This window comes from Gymnoscopelus microlampas (genome assembly GCF_963454915.1).
Source record: "Gymnoscopelus microlampas genome assembly, chromosome: 2".
Taxonomy (NCBI): Eukaryota; Metazoa; Chordata; class Actinopteri; order Myctophiformes; family Myctophidae; genus Gymnoscopelus; species Gymnoscopelus microlampas.
The window spans coordinates 5,796,827-5,814,363 of NC_139939.1; the positions used below are offsets into that span (position 1 = coordinate 5,796,827).

The following is a 17,537-nucleotide window of genomic DNA, read 5'->3' on the forward strand; positions in this document are numbered from 1 at the left end:
CTAAAGTTACAAGTTAATGACTTTTAATACCTTTTTAATACCTCTAAAATTAAAAAAACGTAATACTAAAAACTAATAATAAGACCATTACCACGTCAAAAGTAACCAACAAACTATTCTGTAAAAAATGGCCGATCTACACGTGCCGTTGTGAGCTTGTATTTCGGCTATTTTCACAATATTTATCTGTGGAACCGAGTCAAAAATGTAACACCTCAACCCCTACAATGCCAAGTGCTTGTCAGGGTGGGGGGTCCCCAGTTCAAATATGATTTTGGGGGGTCACAGCCTGAAAAGTTTGGGAACCCTTGCATTAGGCCACGGACCCCCATGTGAAAGGATTTTGGACCCCCATTAGAGAAGATTTTTCAAAGAATTACTATGAGCTTGTAGATCTGCTATTTTTTAATAGCCAAAATATTAAAAAGGGGTTAAGGGTTTTTTTCTTTTCTTTTTTTTTGCTTTGGGACCCCCTGGAACACACTCAAGGACACCTGCGAGTCCTCGGACCCCACTTTGAGATTCACTTTAGAGCAACATCACCCATGTTTAGCTGGAAATGAATTGAGAGAACATGAAAACCCAGTGATAGAAGTATGGAGGTTGTATACCAAGTAAAAGTAGCAATACCACAATAAAAAACTACTCGGTTACAAGAAAAAGGCCTGCATTCAAAATGTTATACATGCAGTAAAGAAGTTTCAGGCGAATTCGTCCCCCGCTGCCTTCCATCATGAAATTATAAAATATTGTTGTTGTCGGGCAGAAACCTCTTATCTCCAACTTTTTGTGTTTTTTCTTAACCCATTAAGACCTGAGGCGATTCATAAAAAAAAAATCTAAATCCTAACAGTTTTTTGAAAAAAAAAATCTAAAAAAGTTTTTTTCAATATTTTTTCAAAAATAGCAGATCTGCTATTTTTGAATAGCCAAATAAACCTAAAGTGACACAGATAAATGAACACCCTACTTGATCATACTACAGCGTCGCACAAAAGTAGCAGATCTACAAGCTGGAAACGTGACGCGAAGCAAGCTTGTAGATCCGCTACTTTTTGCTATTTTTGTATTTGAATCCGGAAAAGTAACCATTTTGGACGTACAGTATGTGAAATAATAATGCGTGCAGGTACTTCCTTGACCTTGACCTACCGACAGTACAGTGCATAAGACATTTATCTCTGATCTGTCCACCGCTTTGCAAGATTACCTCTGGATACACAGACAGACAGACAGACAGACAGACAGACAGACAGACAGGCAGACAGACACACACACACACGCACACACACACACACACACACACACTGATGAACTCTATGGGATATGGCTGGAAAGTAGCTACGTTTTTGCTGTGTGTGTGTGTGTGTGTGTGTGTGTGTGTGTGTGTGTGTGTGTGTGTGTGTGTGTGTGTGTGTGTGTGTGTGTGTGTGTGTGTGTGTGTGTGTGTGTGTGTGTGTGTGTGTGTGTGTGTGTGTGTGTGGCTGAGTCATGGAGACACACAGTGTGGGAAAAGAAGTCAGGAGAGAAACGCATGATGTCAACACTGCTGAGAGAGAGAGAGAGAGAGAGAGAGAGGGGGGGGGGGCGGAGACAGAGAGGGAGGGACGGAGAGAGAGAGAGACAGACAGACAGACAGACAGACAGACAGACAGACAGATCCACAAGCTTGTAGATCTGCTACTTTAGATTTTTTTTTTCAGTTAGGGCTCTCTCTCTCTCTTGGTTGTTCCTAAAACTGGCCTCGATCACCCGGGGTGATCAGGTTTTTGCAGCCCTCGGCTCCCTATCTAGCATTGGTTCTCAAAGTGGGGTCCGGGGACCCCCGGGGGTCCTTGGGGCGGTTCCAGGGGGTCCCCAGCAAAATGTGATAATATGGCATCATAATCATTTTAACCACTTTAACCTTTTATACTTTGGGCCATTAAAAAATAGCAGATATACAAGCTCATAGTGCGGCACTGAGTGCCGCGCTATGAGCTTGTATATCTGCTACTTTGGAAAAATCGTGAACCTTCAAGCAAATCTTTGAATATATATATATGTTTAAAGCGAACATTTGTAACTCAAATCTTTGCTTCTGGGGGTCCCTTGAACAAAATATGTCAAGATGGGGGGGGGGGGGGGGGTCCGCAGGCAAATACATATCATTTTGGGGGTCCTTGACTTGAACACCAATCGATCGATTGGTCTAAAAATGCACACGGCCTGCCGTTCTGACCACTTAACACGGCCGCATTATGTGGTCAGATTGGTGGGCCGTGAACACTTTTGAGACTTTTAAGCAGTGGTGTAAAGTAACTAAGCACATTTACTCAAGTACTGTACTTAAGTACACTTTTGAGGATTTTTTACTTTACTTTCCAATTTCAAATACTTTTACCTCTACTCCACTACAAAGATGCAAATATTGTACTTTTACTCCACTATTATTTTATACCTTTATTACTAGTTACTTTGTAGATTTGTATTATTATTACAAAACATACATCAACCACTTCAGCCCTATTTACATTTCTGCCATTTGAAAATAGCCGATCTACAAGCTCACAGCGACGCATTGTGAGCTTGTAGATCTGGTATTTTCAAAAGATTTTTATACTCTCCCCGTGTCTCTCAGGGTAGTTAATACCTTCACAAAAACATGTAGTAATCCTGGTCACTATACTGCCTCCCCCTGGCCAGCCGGGGCGCCTGATGGAGGGGAAGGGAACTAGTTGGAATAACGTGTTCCTTCCACGCGCTACGTCCAACCAGGGAAACTCCCCCCTGTCAGGTGATAAGAAGGTCTGTTGGCTCTTATGCATTGAAGGAGGCATGAACTTGGCCCTGGCCTCCCTAGGCTGGTTAGGGGAGTGCAGCGCCCAGGATCACTTAGCAAATTGGCACTGGGTGAAAAATAAGGGTTACAAAATCGTGGGATAAAAAAAAGTATTAAAAAAAAAAAAAAAAAAAATTATACATTTGAAAACTTGAAATGGGACACTCTGCATAATGAGTACTTTTACTTTTGGTACTTTAAGTTCATTTTGATAGCCAATACTTTTGTACTTTTACTTTTTGAAGTAAAAGTACTTTTGAATTGAATTCCGGACTTTTACTTGTAACATGAGTACTTCTACATTGCAGTATTGATACTTTTACTTAAGTAAAACATTTGAGTACTTTTTCCACCACTGCTTTTACTGTAAGTGCAGGGCCCTGATCCAAAAAAAGTTCTGAGAACCAAACCGTTATCTATACAGGAGACACTGAGCTCATTCCTGAACTTCTCCTTTTGCACGGGGCTCAGTGAACCGGTTCATCTTATCTGCTATCATAACGTTCTGCTTGCTTCTGGGTCCTAGTAATGACTCACATATGCCTCTCACGCTGTTGACCTGGACATTTCTGTGGTCCATATCGTTGAAAACCTCTGGTGGAACAAGTACTACATTTTTATAAATGTTTTACTTATTGTTGCTGTCGGGCCGAAACCTCTTATCTTATTATCCTTTTTTTTCGTTTTTTCGTAAAAGGAGCAGATCCTCAAGTGACGTGTTTTGAGCTTGTAGATCTGCTTACTTTTGCTGCTTTTGAATTTGAATCCTGAAAAGTAACAATTTTGGACATGTGAGGTTTCCATCCGACAGAGACGATATGTAATAGTAGCAATACAACAAAGTGAAAGGCCAAGAAGTACAAAAGTGCTGGCATCAAAATATACTTAAAAGTAATAATTTTGCAGAATGACCCATTTCATATTTCTTTTCTAAATTTGACAATATTTGTAAAAGTGTTTAGAAACATGGCCTACTATGGATAAGGCTTAAGTGGTCATGTATGTTTTGTAATAATAATATTAATCTGCGAAGAAACTAGTAACTAAAGTTTTCAAATTTGCAGTGGATTAAAAACGAAAAATCTGCCTCTGAGATGTAGTGGAGTAGAAGTATAAAGTATCAAGTAAAGTAAAAGTACCTCAGAGGTAAAAGTACCTCAGAACCGAACGTATAAAGTACGGAACTATACTTTGAGTATAAATTAACTTAGTTACTTTTTTCCACCAATGGCTATGACACATACAACTTGCGCGGGTCGACCTGCATTCTTGTGGTCTAGAAGTTCAAAACAAAGAGGAGAAAAAAACCCTATTGCTCTGAATTCCCCCAGAAAAACCTCAGCTCTGGCCTCATGCTCAGTGTCAGGACACAGAGCAGGAGGTAGGCTAGTGGTGATGACAGGAAAACTGCAGCTTTAATGCATTAAGACCGGGAACGCATCTGTGTCACTAGATTTCTTTGGCTATATTCAAAAATAGCAGATATACAAGCTCATAGCGCATTACCGAGCAGGGTTGCCAGATCTGCTTATTATGATTTCCCCGCCAGATTTTATTCGAAAATAGCCGATCTACAAGCTCACAACGCGTCGCATCGCGACGCGTTGTGAGCTTGTAGATTGGCTATTTCTAGAGCCTTCCTAGACCTGGCTTTCCTAGACCTGGTTGCTTGTTTCTCTCACAGGATCTGGCAACACTGTTACCGAGTGCCGCACAAGAAGCTTGTATGTCTGCTATTTTTTGGGGAAAAAAAAGTTGTAGAAATGTGTGCAAATCTTTAAATATATACATTTTTAACTCAAATCTTTGCTTCTGGGGGTCCCTGGAACAAAATATTTTGAGATGGGGGGGGGAGTGTCCGCGGACAATTTTGGGTGGTCCTTGACATGAAAAAGTTTGAGAACCACTGATATTATAGCAACATAACTATAAACTACTGTATTTAGAAGACACTAGAAGCAAAGATCTGAGTAACATTTTCACTTTAAAAAAAATCACTCATCTTCACTCATTTTCATTATTTTTCAAAAAAATAAATTGCAGATACGAGCTCGAGTGCCACGCTACGTTAGCTTGTAGATCTGCTATTTTGGAATAGCCCATGTTATAAGGATAATGGTTAAAGTGGTTAAAATCTAAAAGGACAGACAGATGCTTCCCCGGCCTTAATGGCTTAAAAAAGGCCCTTTCTTTCATCTGCTCTGCAGCTCTTGGTAAAGACAGCCGTGGCGTGTGGGTCGCTGCAGCAGGCCTCGCCAGGCCATGCACCAAAGCCCTTTGTGGGAGAAGTGGCGCAGATGCCACCAAAAGCCGCCGCATGCGCAATATGTCACCATCCTCACGCCATATAGGGCTGGTTATACTCCGTCTGTCGCATGCTGAAACAACTTTATTGTCATATTAGAGGTGTAAAAAACTGTGGGTGAAATTAGTTTTTGTGCAAAGCGTTTTTTTTTGTTATTTCCGTAAAAAGAGAAAGGGAAGAAGAAGAGGGAACAAGGGAAATCCCTAAAAAAAGGATAGATTATTAAAGACGATGTATCTACATATTTACACATGGTATATGGTAAGTACCTGAGGTAAGACATACTGTACAGTAAGTTGCGTGAGCATAGCAGCAGATATATACTGTAAATATCGTTTGTTAAAGGGATATTTCACTCAAAAATGTACTTTTTTTCTATCGATTAGTCACCCCATGGAGACTTGAATTATGGATATTTTTTTGTTTTTGTCGCATTCCTACAGTAAGTCAATAATTTGATGACAAGCGGACCGGTAGGCAGCGGTTCCGGTAGGAGACACAAAGGAGACTCTTTGTGTCTCCTACCGGAACTGCTGCCGGTCATCAAATTATTGGCTTAGGAATATGACAAAAACTAAACAATATCCATGTAACAGAGAGGTCCTCTGTTACTTGCCATTTGCAGATGTACATTGTAACCTTTATTTATGGATGGATTCATTGCATAGCATATGGTCACTTTAGTATTTGCACTGCATTTGCACTGGCCACTAGCTAACTAGTCCACCTATGGAGACAACATGTTTGGTGATATCTGGCAAGTGCAATTGGTGTAATATGAGTGCAATAGAGACTAAGTGGAATGTGTGAGAGGTGCAATATGGGTAATGCTGAGTAATGATTGAAAGCTTAACATGTACCAAAGTGGGCTGTTCTGTTTGCCAGTGTAATTGGGCTGGACCAAGTCAGAAGGGCAGAGGGGGGTTGTAATGTGTATTTGGAATTGTGAGGGACCTTGTGTAAAGTTGTAGTATGAGAATCATTAGTGGTGTAGTTCATGGAGTTTTAAGATATTTTATGAGTTAATATGTATTTCTGTATTTATATATTTCTGTATTTGTATATCTGTTGATTTACCCCTTGACATGGTGGAGTCCTAATTGCCTCAGCTGCTCCAGCTGAGTATAAAAGGCTGCCAGTAACAAGCCTGTTCAGTTAGAGGTAGAATGAGAGCCAGGCAACACCATGTCTGTCACCTGTGTTGGAGCTCCTGTATTGTCTTGTTTGATGTCGGTGAATAAACACACCTTTTGGTTGCACTTCACAAACGCCTCTGTACTGCTTCCAGCCGCAAAAGGGCTCATCCTCACAATCCATAAATGCAAGTCTCCAAGTGGTGACTAATCAATATTTAAAAAAATGTTTTTGGGGGTGAACGATCCCTTTAATCAACGCACCATGTCGGATCGCGTCTGGGCCTGACGGGCTTGCAGACCTCTGGGACAGACAGACAGACGTCATAGATATGTCCTACATAGATGAGACAACTGACCTCACAGGCTGGCACGTGAAGTCCGAGATCCTCATGAATACCCGCTGTTTCCATGTGGATCACATTCGATGTTTGATTGGATCTTGGATTGACAAGATTAGGTACCTCCTTTTTTCCCCACTTGTGTACAAATTCTCTGGGATGTGTAAATACCCATGACTACTACTGCAGAGTCATTGATCCTGGGAATTAATGGCAATTGTAACCTTTCCCAGCTCCCACCAAATAGACAAAAATGTTAATAGGTACAAATGTTAATATGTTTGAGGGGGTTTTGTCCAGTGGGAAAGGAGCTATAAAGATGAGGCTTTATAATGTGGTGGATTCCTCATGCGTTACGCTGACATCACACTGTGACATCAAATGACGTCGTCATAATATACAAATTGACCTTATAAACCAACCGAGTGATGATGCTGTGGGTACATTACATTGTTGCTAGTGTACAATGAAGACAGACTGTCATACCTAGCTGGTATTGTCGTAGGTAGCCAGCTAACTAAACTATCCAGTGCTGTATACAGGTGTAGCAAGCTTGGGAAAATCCATTTCAATAAACCCCTAGTGTAGATAATTAAGTTACCTACCACAGAACTTGAATTGACTTCTAAGGGACAATGGCTTGTGACTCGAATAGCGTACGGCTGCTATGCATGCTTACATTGACCTCTGGGTTCTTCCTCGTGGAAGTGGTGGTCAGTCAGATGACCGGGTCTCTAACGCTACTGGCAGACTCTTTCCATATGCTATCTGACGTTATCGCGCAGCTCGTGGCTCTGGTTGCCATGCGGATCGCCACGAAGACGCGAGCAACCGACAGAAACACGTTTGGCTGGATCCGGGCGGAGGTGATGGGAGCGTTGGTCAACGCTGTGTTCCTTACTGCGCTGTGTGCCACCATTGTCCTGGAGGCCACTGAGCGCCTCATCAACCCCAGTGAGATCAAGAATCCTCGGTTGCTAATCTGGGTGGGTGTTGCAGGGCTTCTTGTCAACCTCCTAGGGATCTGCCTATTCCACGGACACAGTGGACACAATCACTCCCACAGCGGTCATTCACATGGAAATAAGAACAAGAGTAAAAAGTCCAACAGCCTGGCAGGGAGAGGGTCGTCGGGAGAACAGACCATCAGCCTGGTGGGGATCCGCAACAGTCCAAATGAAAATGGCATCTCACCGTACGAGGACAAGGATAGCGTTAGCCAAGACTCCACCTCCCAGCTCAACATACGCGGGGTCTTCCTGCACGTGCTCGGCGACTTCCTGGTTTCCGTCATCGTGGTGATCAACGCCCTGATCTTCACCTATGTGTGGCAGCCCTGCGGCGAAGGCGAAGACTGCATCAACGTTTGCTTCAACGACCACAGCACGGACAGCAACAACACCCTGGTGATGCCAAAGATGGCTGGCCCCTGTTGGGTGCTTTACTTGGAACCCGTTCTCTGCTACATTACTGTTTGCATCATGTTGTATTTCACCTACCCTCTGCTGAAGGAGTCAACCCTCATCCTTCTACAGACGGTGCCCAAGCGGATCGACGTGAACGGACTCAACGAGCGACTGCGCGGTCTGGAAGGAGTCCTCGCCATCCATGAACTGCACATCTGGCAGCTGGCTGGCAGCCGCATCATCGCCACGGCGCACGTCACGTGCCACGATCCCACCGCCTACATGGACGTGGCGAAGCGCATAAAGGACTTCTTCCACCACGAGGGCATCCACGCCACGACCATCCAGCCAGAGTTTGTCACGTTCAACTCGGAATCACGGGATTGTGAACTCCCCTGTCAGACTCAGTGTGCCCCCAACCTGTGCTGCAGCAATGGGGAGAATGGAGCCGGCTCTGCACAGGATGCAGCAGTGGAGGTGGTCCTCCTACAAGAACCGTAGGGTATGACCACTAGAGAGGTGAAATCGTGTCTGAGAGTCCAAAGGTCGCTGGTTGGATCCCTGTCCCCGACAATGTGTTGAGGTGATCATGATTTGGCATTCTTAGGTTTACACATAGTGTTTCTTGAGGTTAGGCTTTAAGCGTTGTTTTACTGAGGTTAGGGTTAGTGAGGGTGGGTGGGTGGGTGAGGGGGGCATTGCAAAAAACACGACGATCTTGTTGATTAATGCATATGCAATTTTTAAGATAACATGAAATGCCTTTTTGAGAGTAGTTATTTTCAATGTATACCCTATTTCCTTGTGAAAATAGCAGATCTACAAGCTCACAACATTTTGGATAGCAACGCTTTGTGAGCTTGTAGATCGGCTACTTTCACTAGTTTCGGTTCCGAGGAGACATACAATTTCTCTTTTGGTAAATGGTTTGTGAAAATGATCTTGGTGTTAGTGAAACAGGGGCTTGGTTCATGACAGAAGGCAAGAGTTTATGATCTTCAACAGACACCATATAACAGCACTAATAACAGCAATAACAGCACAATAAGATTGTGGCCCCGTTTATCGCTGCTTGCACCTATATTTTTTTATTTATCATTGTATCAAATGGAAGTCTGGCCTAATGCATATATGAACTCAGTGTCCTTGAAATGAAAAAAGGATGAGAATCAGTGAAATAAACTATGAAATAAACTATACCCGAACCCTAAAACCCTCAGTGCTTATTTAACTACAGTATGAGTCTACAAAATGGTATTTGTACACTCTCTGAGTTACAGACCTGTTAGGGTCCGTATTTGGACCGCTGGCGGTCCCAGGACCGCCCGGACGTGGGTTGACGTTTAAGCAGTGGTCTTCAACAGGGGGTGAAGACCAGCGGGCCGCCAAATCTTAGTGTGATAGGAACTGTTTTGACGATAACCACTTGAACCCTCGCATCCCTATTCTGTGGAGGACTTTAGCTTAAAATAGCAGATCTACAAGCTCACAACGCCTCGCACTGCGAGGCGTTGTGAGCTTGTAGATCTGCTATTTTTGGCAAAGAGGTATGGTGTAGAGTGAAAAAAGAGCAGACCAATTAGCCTACAGAGCCAAAGGTCAAGTTTACTAGTGAGTATTGACGGTTTAACTGGTTAAATATCTGAAAATACACATTAACATGAATCCACAACTATGAAGCTATCTATGAAATCTATGAAAAAGTTGAACCTGCAAAACAATTTTATACAATATGTAGTGGGGGTCCCTGGTTTATAGGGTGGCCGACAACTGTGTGAAAGTAACGGCAGATTGCAGGGAGATGTTGTCCTGAACAGAAGCCTTGTGACGTCAGAGACTCAACAGGAAACCACAGGGAAATGAGCTCGGCAACAGGCTTTATACTCAAAAATACAAGTTAATGCAAATGTCCTGACCCCTCCCCACCCCCACCCCCACCACACACACACACACACACACACACACACACACACACACACACACACACACACACACACACACACACACACACACACACACTGGAATGCTGCTCAGAGGAGAGAACTTATTAAAGCACAGGGGCACTTTGGTCGAGGTTTGGGCGGTGTTCTGCTTATTATAAGCGACTTTGGGCTTGTTTTTCCTGTGAAGTTGCTTGTAGATATTGGTATAGTTGCAGTCTTTTGGGGGCTTGTTTCCTAATGTTGTTTAAACCAGTGGTTCTTTACGTGGGGTCCTTGGGGGGGGGGGGGGGGGGTATTGAAAAATAGCTTTGGCTTTGGCTATTGAAAAATAGCAGATGTACAAGTCTGATTAGAAAGTGATTATTCAAAAAAAAATCTCCCATTGTGGGCCTATACTGTGAAACAGATCTCAAAGAAGTCGCCATTCGTCTGCCATGTTAAGCGGTCAGATGGGTGGGCCACGGAGGCTTTTCAAGTGGGCCCTGATGCTAGTACATTCAAAACATCCCTTCATCTAATCTGCCTGTATTGATGTATGTGTATTGATGCAGACAGATAGACATTTTAAACAATGTAAACAAAAGGGATCTCGTCCTTTTGGTTCAAATGTACTTTATAGACCACAGTCCCCCAGGGGTGTGAGCTTGTATGTGTATCAGCTTGCAGAGCTGATCAGTAAAGAGACGCTTCAAATAGTCGTCACTGTCTTGTCACTTTCTCATCACTTTTTCCTCATAGGCTGGCCTTGGTGAAAGGCCAGCCTATCATGAGGATTAAGTGATCATTGCGTCTGTTTTATCACCCAAAAACAAGTTTAATGTATATGGTAATGTTTAGTAAGAGTCATGAGTTGACAGTGTACGTTCAAGGGGTTTCGCTTGCTGCAAGCTGATATACAGTATATGACTGTGTCATTTCTTGTTGCCGAATGATCGCTCCCCAGAACAGGGATGCTAGGGTCGTTCCTGTGGTTAATTTCAGAATAATTGTCAAATCTAATCCCCCATATATTCAATATAGCCTATTATGGTCTATGTCCAGTGGAAACTCATATAGTCTAGGCTTTTTATCATCATCATAGCCCTTTTGTTTACATACCGAGCACAAACAGAGGAGGTAGCCAATGACAGCGCGGAACTCTGGCCCGGCCACACGGCCAGGCTCGGCTCTGGTGTCATTTAGAGAACGCGTTCACGATTGGGGTGAGTTTCTTTGAAAAGCGATCCTGATCCGTCTGATGTGGCGGCGCGTTGCGTAAACGGTGGTTTTCTCTTCTTCAGGGTGGGTTGTGGTTCTGGCTGTGGGTCCAGCTGTGAGTGAGTGTGTGTGTGTGTGTGTGTGTGTGTGTGTGTGTGTGTGTGTGTGTGTGTGTGTGTGTGTGTGTGTGTGTGTGTGTGTGTGTGTGTGTGTGTGTGTGTGTGTGTGTGTGTGTGTGTGTGTGTGTGCGTGCGTGCGTGCGTGCGTGCGTGCGTGCGTGCGTGCGTGCGTGCATGTGTGTCTGAGAGAGAGAGCTTCGGGTCTCTCAAAGTGGGGTCCAGGGACCCCCACCTTTATACTTTGACTATTCAAAAATAGCAGATCTACAGGCTCATAGCATGACACTTCGTGCCGTTTTTTTATTTTTGAAAAATCGTGAAGATTTGTGCAAATCTTTGAATGTATACATATATTTTTAACTCAAATCTTCTGCTGGAGGTCCCTGAAAATATTTTTGGGATGGGGGTCCACCGGCAGTGGTGTAAAGTAACTAAGTACATTTACTCAAGTACTACTTACGTACAATTTTGAGGTATTTTTTACTTTACCGAAGTATTTCCAATTGTCTATACTCAACACATTCTCACCCCAATACTTTAACTTCTACTCCACTACATCTCAGAGGCAAATATTGTACTTTTACTCCACGACAATTATTTGAAAACTTTAGTTTCTAGTTACTTTGCAGATATAAATATATTAGGCCTACATTATAAAACATACATTAACCCTTTAGCCCTATTTTATACCCCAAAGAAATATAAAGATGACACACAGATGCGTTCTACAAGCTCACAACGCGTTGCATCGCGACACGTTGTGAGCTTATAGATCTGCTATTTTCAACCATTATGTAGGCCTACTTTTACTTTTGGTACTTTATGTACATTTTGATACCGATACTTTGGTACTTTTACTCAAGTCAATTTTGAATTCCGGACTTTTACTTGTAACAGGGTACTTCTACATTGCAGTATTGATACTTTTTCTTAAGTAAAATAATTTAGTACTTTTTCCACCGCTGTCCGCCGGCCAAATACAAAATTGGTTTGAGAAGCACTGTGCTAAAAGACCAGGCCAGGGGGCTCTCAAAAGTTTTTATACCAGGACCCAATGTTATGGGGGAAATTCTCTGTCGACCCACACTTGATTTATGGTGAAATAAAAGCATGTTTAGCGAGCTAAATAAAACATCCATTGGCAGCCTTGGATAGGAATGTTTGTTAGAAAATACATTTACAAGCTGTCATTTTCGCTCATGTTTTACATCTTATAAACGTTGTTTAAAAGTGTTTTTGTACACAGACATTTGTAAATGAAATGTGAAAGCATATATAGCCTATAGGCCTATATCCGTTGCCAGAACCTTAATAAAAAAGAAACAAAAATCTTATAAAACAAAGAAAATGCATTCACGGTCTATGCTTTTCGAGATCAAATAAAACTGACTTAATGGGAAAGATACATTTTTAAATTTGTAGTTCTCAATGTGTGACCCCACTGTAGTTTGAGAACTTCTGGACCAGAGACTCTGCCAGGGACCCCAATAAGAGAATATTTGGGCTACTAAAACATTTCCAAATTATTCCAAATTTTCCCAAAATGTTAAAGGGGTAGTTCACCCAAAAAATACTTTTTTTTTTCTATCGATTAGTCACCCCATGGAGACTTGAATTCATGGATATTTCCATGAGGTGACTAATCAATAGAAAAAAAGTCATTTTGGGGGTGAACTAACCCTTTAAGCTCTAGAGACTATAAAGACTATTTTGTTGTATAGCTGACTCTTTACTGATGTATAGCTAATCTGTCAGTGTTCCGTTTGTTAGCCAGAGAGTTTTCAGTTCCTGTATGTATGCTCCAGTTGTGTATGTGTTGTGAATTTGAGGCAATGTTCCTGTATTGTGTTCTTGTAGTGGTTCTCAAACTTTTTCCTGTCAAGGACCCCCAAATTGATATATATTTGGCCACGGACCCCCATCTCAAAATTGTTTGTGCCAGGAACCCCCGGAAGAGAAGATTTGTGTAAAAAAAAAAAACTAAATCGCAGCACAGCACAAAGTGGCACGCTGTGAGCTTGTATATTTGCTACTTCTGAATAGCCAACGTATAAAATATGGATAAAAGGGTTCAAATGATTGTTATGCTGTATTAACACAGTGCCACTTTAATACTGGTGTCAAGTGAAGTCTTTTTTCAAGTTTCATCCAAGTTCTGAGTTTGGTTCCAACTTCACAGCAGCCATATTGTGAAGACATTCACAGGTGTTACCAATGATACTAATGAAGGCTCTGTTCCATTCTGGTCAAACAGAGTCAGGGTGCTGATACTGTGCATGTTGGCTCACTGGAAACACTCTGTTACACCAGTGGGTCTACAGTTGGGGTCCAGGGACCCTCATGGGATTCCAAATGGCCCCTTACAGGTGTGTAACTCTGAGAGTGTACAAATGGAACCAAATGGACCCGTAAGGGTCCATTTGGTTCCATTTGTACACTCTCAGAGTTATGGGGGTCGTGGAAACCACTGTGCTACACTAAATGGAACAGAGCCTTTAGTATCATTGGTAACACCTGTGAAGGAAGTGATAATATGGCTCATAGACATATAAAGGTAGACGCCTCCTTCGGCTCTGAAGCGTTCGTATCTCGGGCGCGACGTTCGGTAGGCCAATCAGAGGCCTACTGAACGCCCCCTTCTGTGACACACGCGACTGAGGGCGGAAGCAATACATGGGTATTGCGATACCAGTTGCTCCAATGAACTGCAGAGGCCAATGAGGTATCTAGGTTTCTATATCTATGATATGGCTGCTGTGCATAGAGCCTATTTCAGTCAGTACTTGGTTGTTTTGCATACAGAACGGACAAACACACCTTTAATAAATGATTGCTGTGACACACTATTACACAGAGGGCTGTGTACATTGAATGTATAGTTGGTGAGAACTAACAAGACAAATGAGACAATTCTGTAAAGTTGCTCCATTGATTGCTAGGGGAAGACTCCTAAGTGAACATGCACTTGAAGCCTGACTCGTCAACAAATAAACGTATGTTAAAACAGCAGGAACTCTAATTTAATTATCCTGCAGCTCAGCATTATTGTACCTGCGGTTCATTAATTAAACACAGGAGTATTTAAACAATCAATTCCCTTTTAAGCTGAGCTTGTGAATTTGACTTTCCAGTTGCTGTTCAATGGCAAATTACACAAATGGACCACGGGTCCATTTGGTTCCATATGTACACACTCTGTTAAATGAACACAGGATTTAACTGTATAGCTGTGGACACTCCCTCTCACAGTAATATTATTAATGTTTAGATCACCGACTGTATAATGAATTTTATTTTATTTTGCCAATACAGAATAATATTCTTATCTGTCTTAAAATAGTATTCCAGTTGCCTCTGTGGTAAAACCATCAAACAAACGAAACAACAACAACAAAGAAACAAACAAAAAACCCTGGCTTAGTTTGAATGAATACAGGAACGGTCTAATCGGCCTCAGTCAAATCCCGCAACCTCGAAACGGTCGGCAACCAGGTTATTTCTGGGGGCCAGGGACCCCCATAAGTGAAGATTGTGTTCAAACGTTCAAAAGTATTCCACATTTTTCATCATCATTCAAAGAAAATTTGAGACATTTGGCTGAGGGACGTGTTTATTGGCATGGGGAGACATTTGGCTGGGGGAACATGTTTGGCATGGGGGAGACATTTGGCTGGGGGAACATGTTTGGCATGGGGGAGACATTTGGCTGGAGGGCATGTTTGGCATGGGGGAGACATTTGGCTGGGGGACATGTTTGGCATGGGGGAGACATTTGGCTGGGGGACATGTTTGGCATGGGGGAGACATTTGGCTGGGGGACATGTTTGGAGGAGTGCTTGAGACTTGAGTAGGGCTGCACTGTGAATAGTAGAGTGTTTGTCTCAGTCAGCGGTACTCGGATGTATTTATTTTTTAACCTTAAAAGGAGTAGTCCACCCAAAAAAGTACTTATTTTCTATCAAGTACTCACTCCATGAAGCCTTGAATTCAAATTATTGGCTCAGGAATGCGACAAAAAAAATCTCATCTGCTATTTTTGAACATTTTTGAAAAATCTTGATTGTGTTAATAATAATTTTTAATTTTTTTAAACACCCGGGTCCCTGGCACAAAACCTTTTCAGATGGGGGTCCGTGGCCAAATACATATCAATTTTGGGGGTCCTTGGCATGAAAACGTTTGAGAGCCACTGCTCAATGGAGCCCCACGGGTCACAGTCAAAGTGGATCTGCTATTTTTATTTTATTTATGAATTTGAATCGTGAAAAGTAACAGTTTTGGAATTATATGAGATTTCCACCCGACAGAGACGACTTGCAGCTCGCAAGACTTTTGAAGTATTCAAATGTAGAAAGGGTGTAATGAAATTTTGATATTTACCCAAATACCCCCCCCCCCCACCCCCTCTCTCTATTAAAGTGTTTCTCTCCCTCAATCTTCTGCTTTCTGAGTCATTTGGAATGTGTGTGTGTGTATGTGTGTATGTGTGTATGTGTGTGCGTGCGTGCGTGCGTGCGTGTGTGCGTGTACGTGTGTGTGTGTGTGTGTGTGTGTGGTCGGATTAAAAGGAAAATAACATGACTGAATGGTTGCCGGGACAATGGGGCAACACTCGCGTTCCCTTTTAAGTCTGAATGACTTCAACAACCGGCAAGCGCAATAAATGTTGAGTCATTTGTCTTGGTGAGACACACACATGCATGCACGCACGCACACACGTACGCGGACTACGTACGCACGCACACACACACCAACAGAAAAACAAGAGCAAAGGAGGCGCTCGGGGTGGCGCAGTGCTAAAGTGCCTGCCCGCCACTGCAGGAGTTGGGGGTTCGAATCCACCGCGGTGGTTTGTCGAGCGTCTGTACGGACACAACTGGGCAGCCGGGCGGGGAGGGTGATAATTGTCACCGTACGTACTCCTACGGACTGGGGGCGGGGCCTGTCAGGAGGGAGTGTTGGGCGGGAGGAATAAGGACGAAGGCTCTACGTCCTCCCGGTGGGGGCTCCTCACTGGCAGGCGAGTCAGTACAACAGCAGTGACAATTAATTGCGACCAAATTGGGGAGGAAAATAGGTAAAAAGCACACGCACGAAAAAGGTGGGTGGTCAATTGATTGTGTTCCGGATTGGATAAGTTACTAATAAACACACACACACGCACACGCGCGCGCACACACACACACACACACACACACACACACACACACACACACACACACACACACACACACACACACAGCACCATTGTGTGGAGCAGCGTGCTGAGGAGTGGCTGGTCCAGCAGAGAGTTGCGGTCATGTTTCGTAACCTTGTGGTAAAGCATAGAGCAGAGTTTCCCACACTGGATTAATGATGCTTGACAATGTATTGTTAGTGCATTATTTGTACGTTTGTGTGCAAAACATGGTCCCATGATAACAGCGTATGAAGACCTTCTTTTTCCCTGTTCCATGCTACAGTGTCGATCTAGAATGCAACACTTAATCCAGCTAATTGACAATAGAATAATTGATTTGAATGAAATAATCACCTTTTGATTATTTCTTTTTTCAGCAACAGTGTGGTAACAACTAGAAAGAGGTGCTTTGGGGAGCGCATAATCTGAGTTCCCAGAAGTTTTCGCCAGCTCTGGCGAGGAACTTCTGGGCCACAGCCCTGGTATTTGTGGGCGGGATGTACGTCACGCTCTGAATCTGAGCGGACACGCCTCTTACCGGTCTGAGAGCTGTGCAACTCGTCTAAAAAGTCCGACGAGAGGCAAACAGCAGTACACAACAATGGCGGCCGAAATTTCTCAAGGGGAAATTGCTTCCCGTCGATCCTATTTAGATGCATCACCCACTGCATGTGGATCCCGCCCCCTTTTCTTCATTGGCTGTTGATTTGAATCACAACGCAGTGGCCGCGCCCCTGCTGTCCAAGCTCCGACGCTAACCCTCCCAGACTAGGGAGCGCATATCTCCTCCAGTCTTTCGGAACCTTGTATGTCACCAGGCAACCCGTGTCCTATAGACTTCAACAGGGGGTCCGGGACCCCTAGGGGGTCCTCAGAGTTACTACAGGGGGGCCGCCAAATCTTTGAGTGATAGGACTGTTTTTTTTACATTAACCACTTGAACCCAAGCATCCCTATTCTGAGGAGAACTTTAGCCAGAAATAACAGAACTACACTGTGTTTTGTCCATTTTAAGAGTATTCAGAGTTCAATGTGAATGAATTGGCGCCTGGAGAATTGTATTTGAACGTATTGGTAAATTCCTTTATGTAAT

At 43.2% G+C, this 17,537-nt stretch overlaps 1 protein-coding gene across 1 annotated transcript; it reads left to right on the plus strand.

Moving 5' to 3' along the window:
- Nucleotides 1-7,235: 7,235 nt before the first annotated feature.
- On the plus strand, nucleotides 7,236-8,507 carry LOC311053446 (proton-coupled zinc antiporter SLC30A1-like; the record flags this gene model as incomplete). The annotated part of the gene is made up of 1 exon (XM_084068980.1): nucleotides 7,236-8,507. The coding sequence occupies one exon, from the start codon at nucleotides 7,236-7,238 to the stop codon at nucleotides 8,505-8,507; it is 1,272 nt and encodes a 423-aa protein (XP_083925106.1).
- Nucleotides 8,508-17,537: the final 9,030 nt, after the last annotated feature.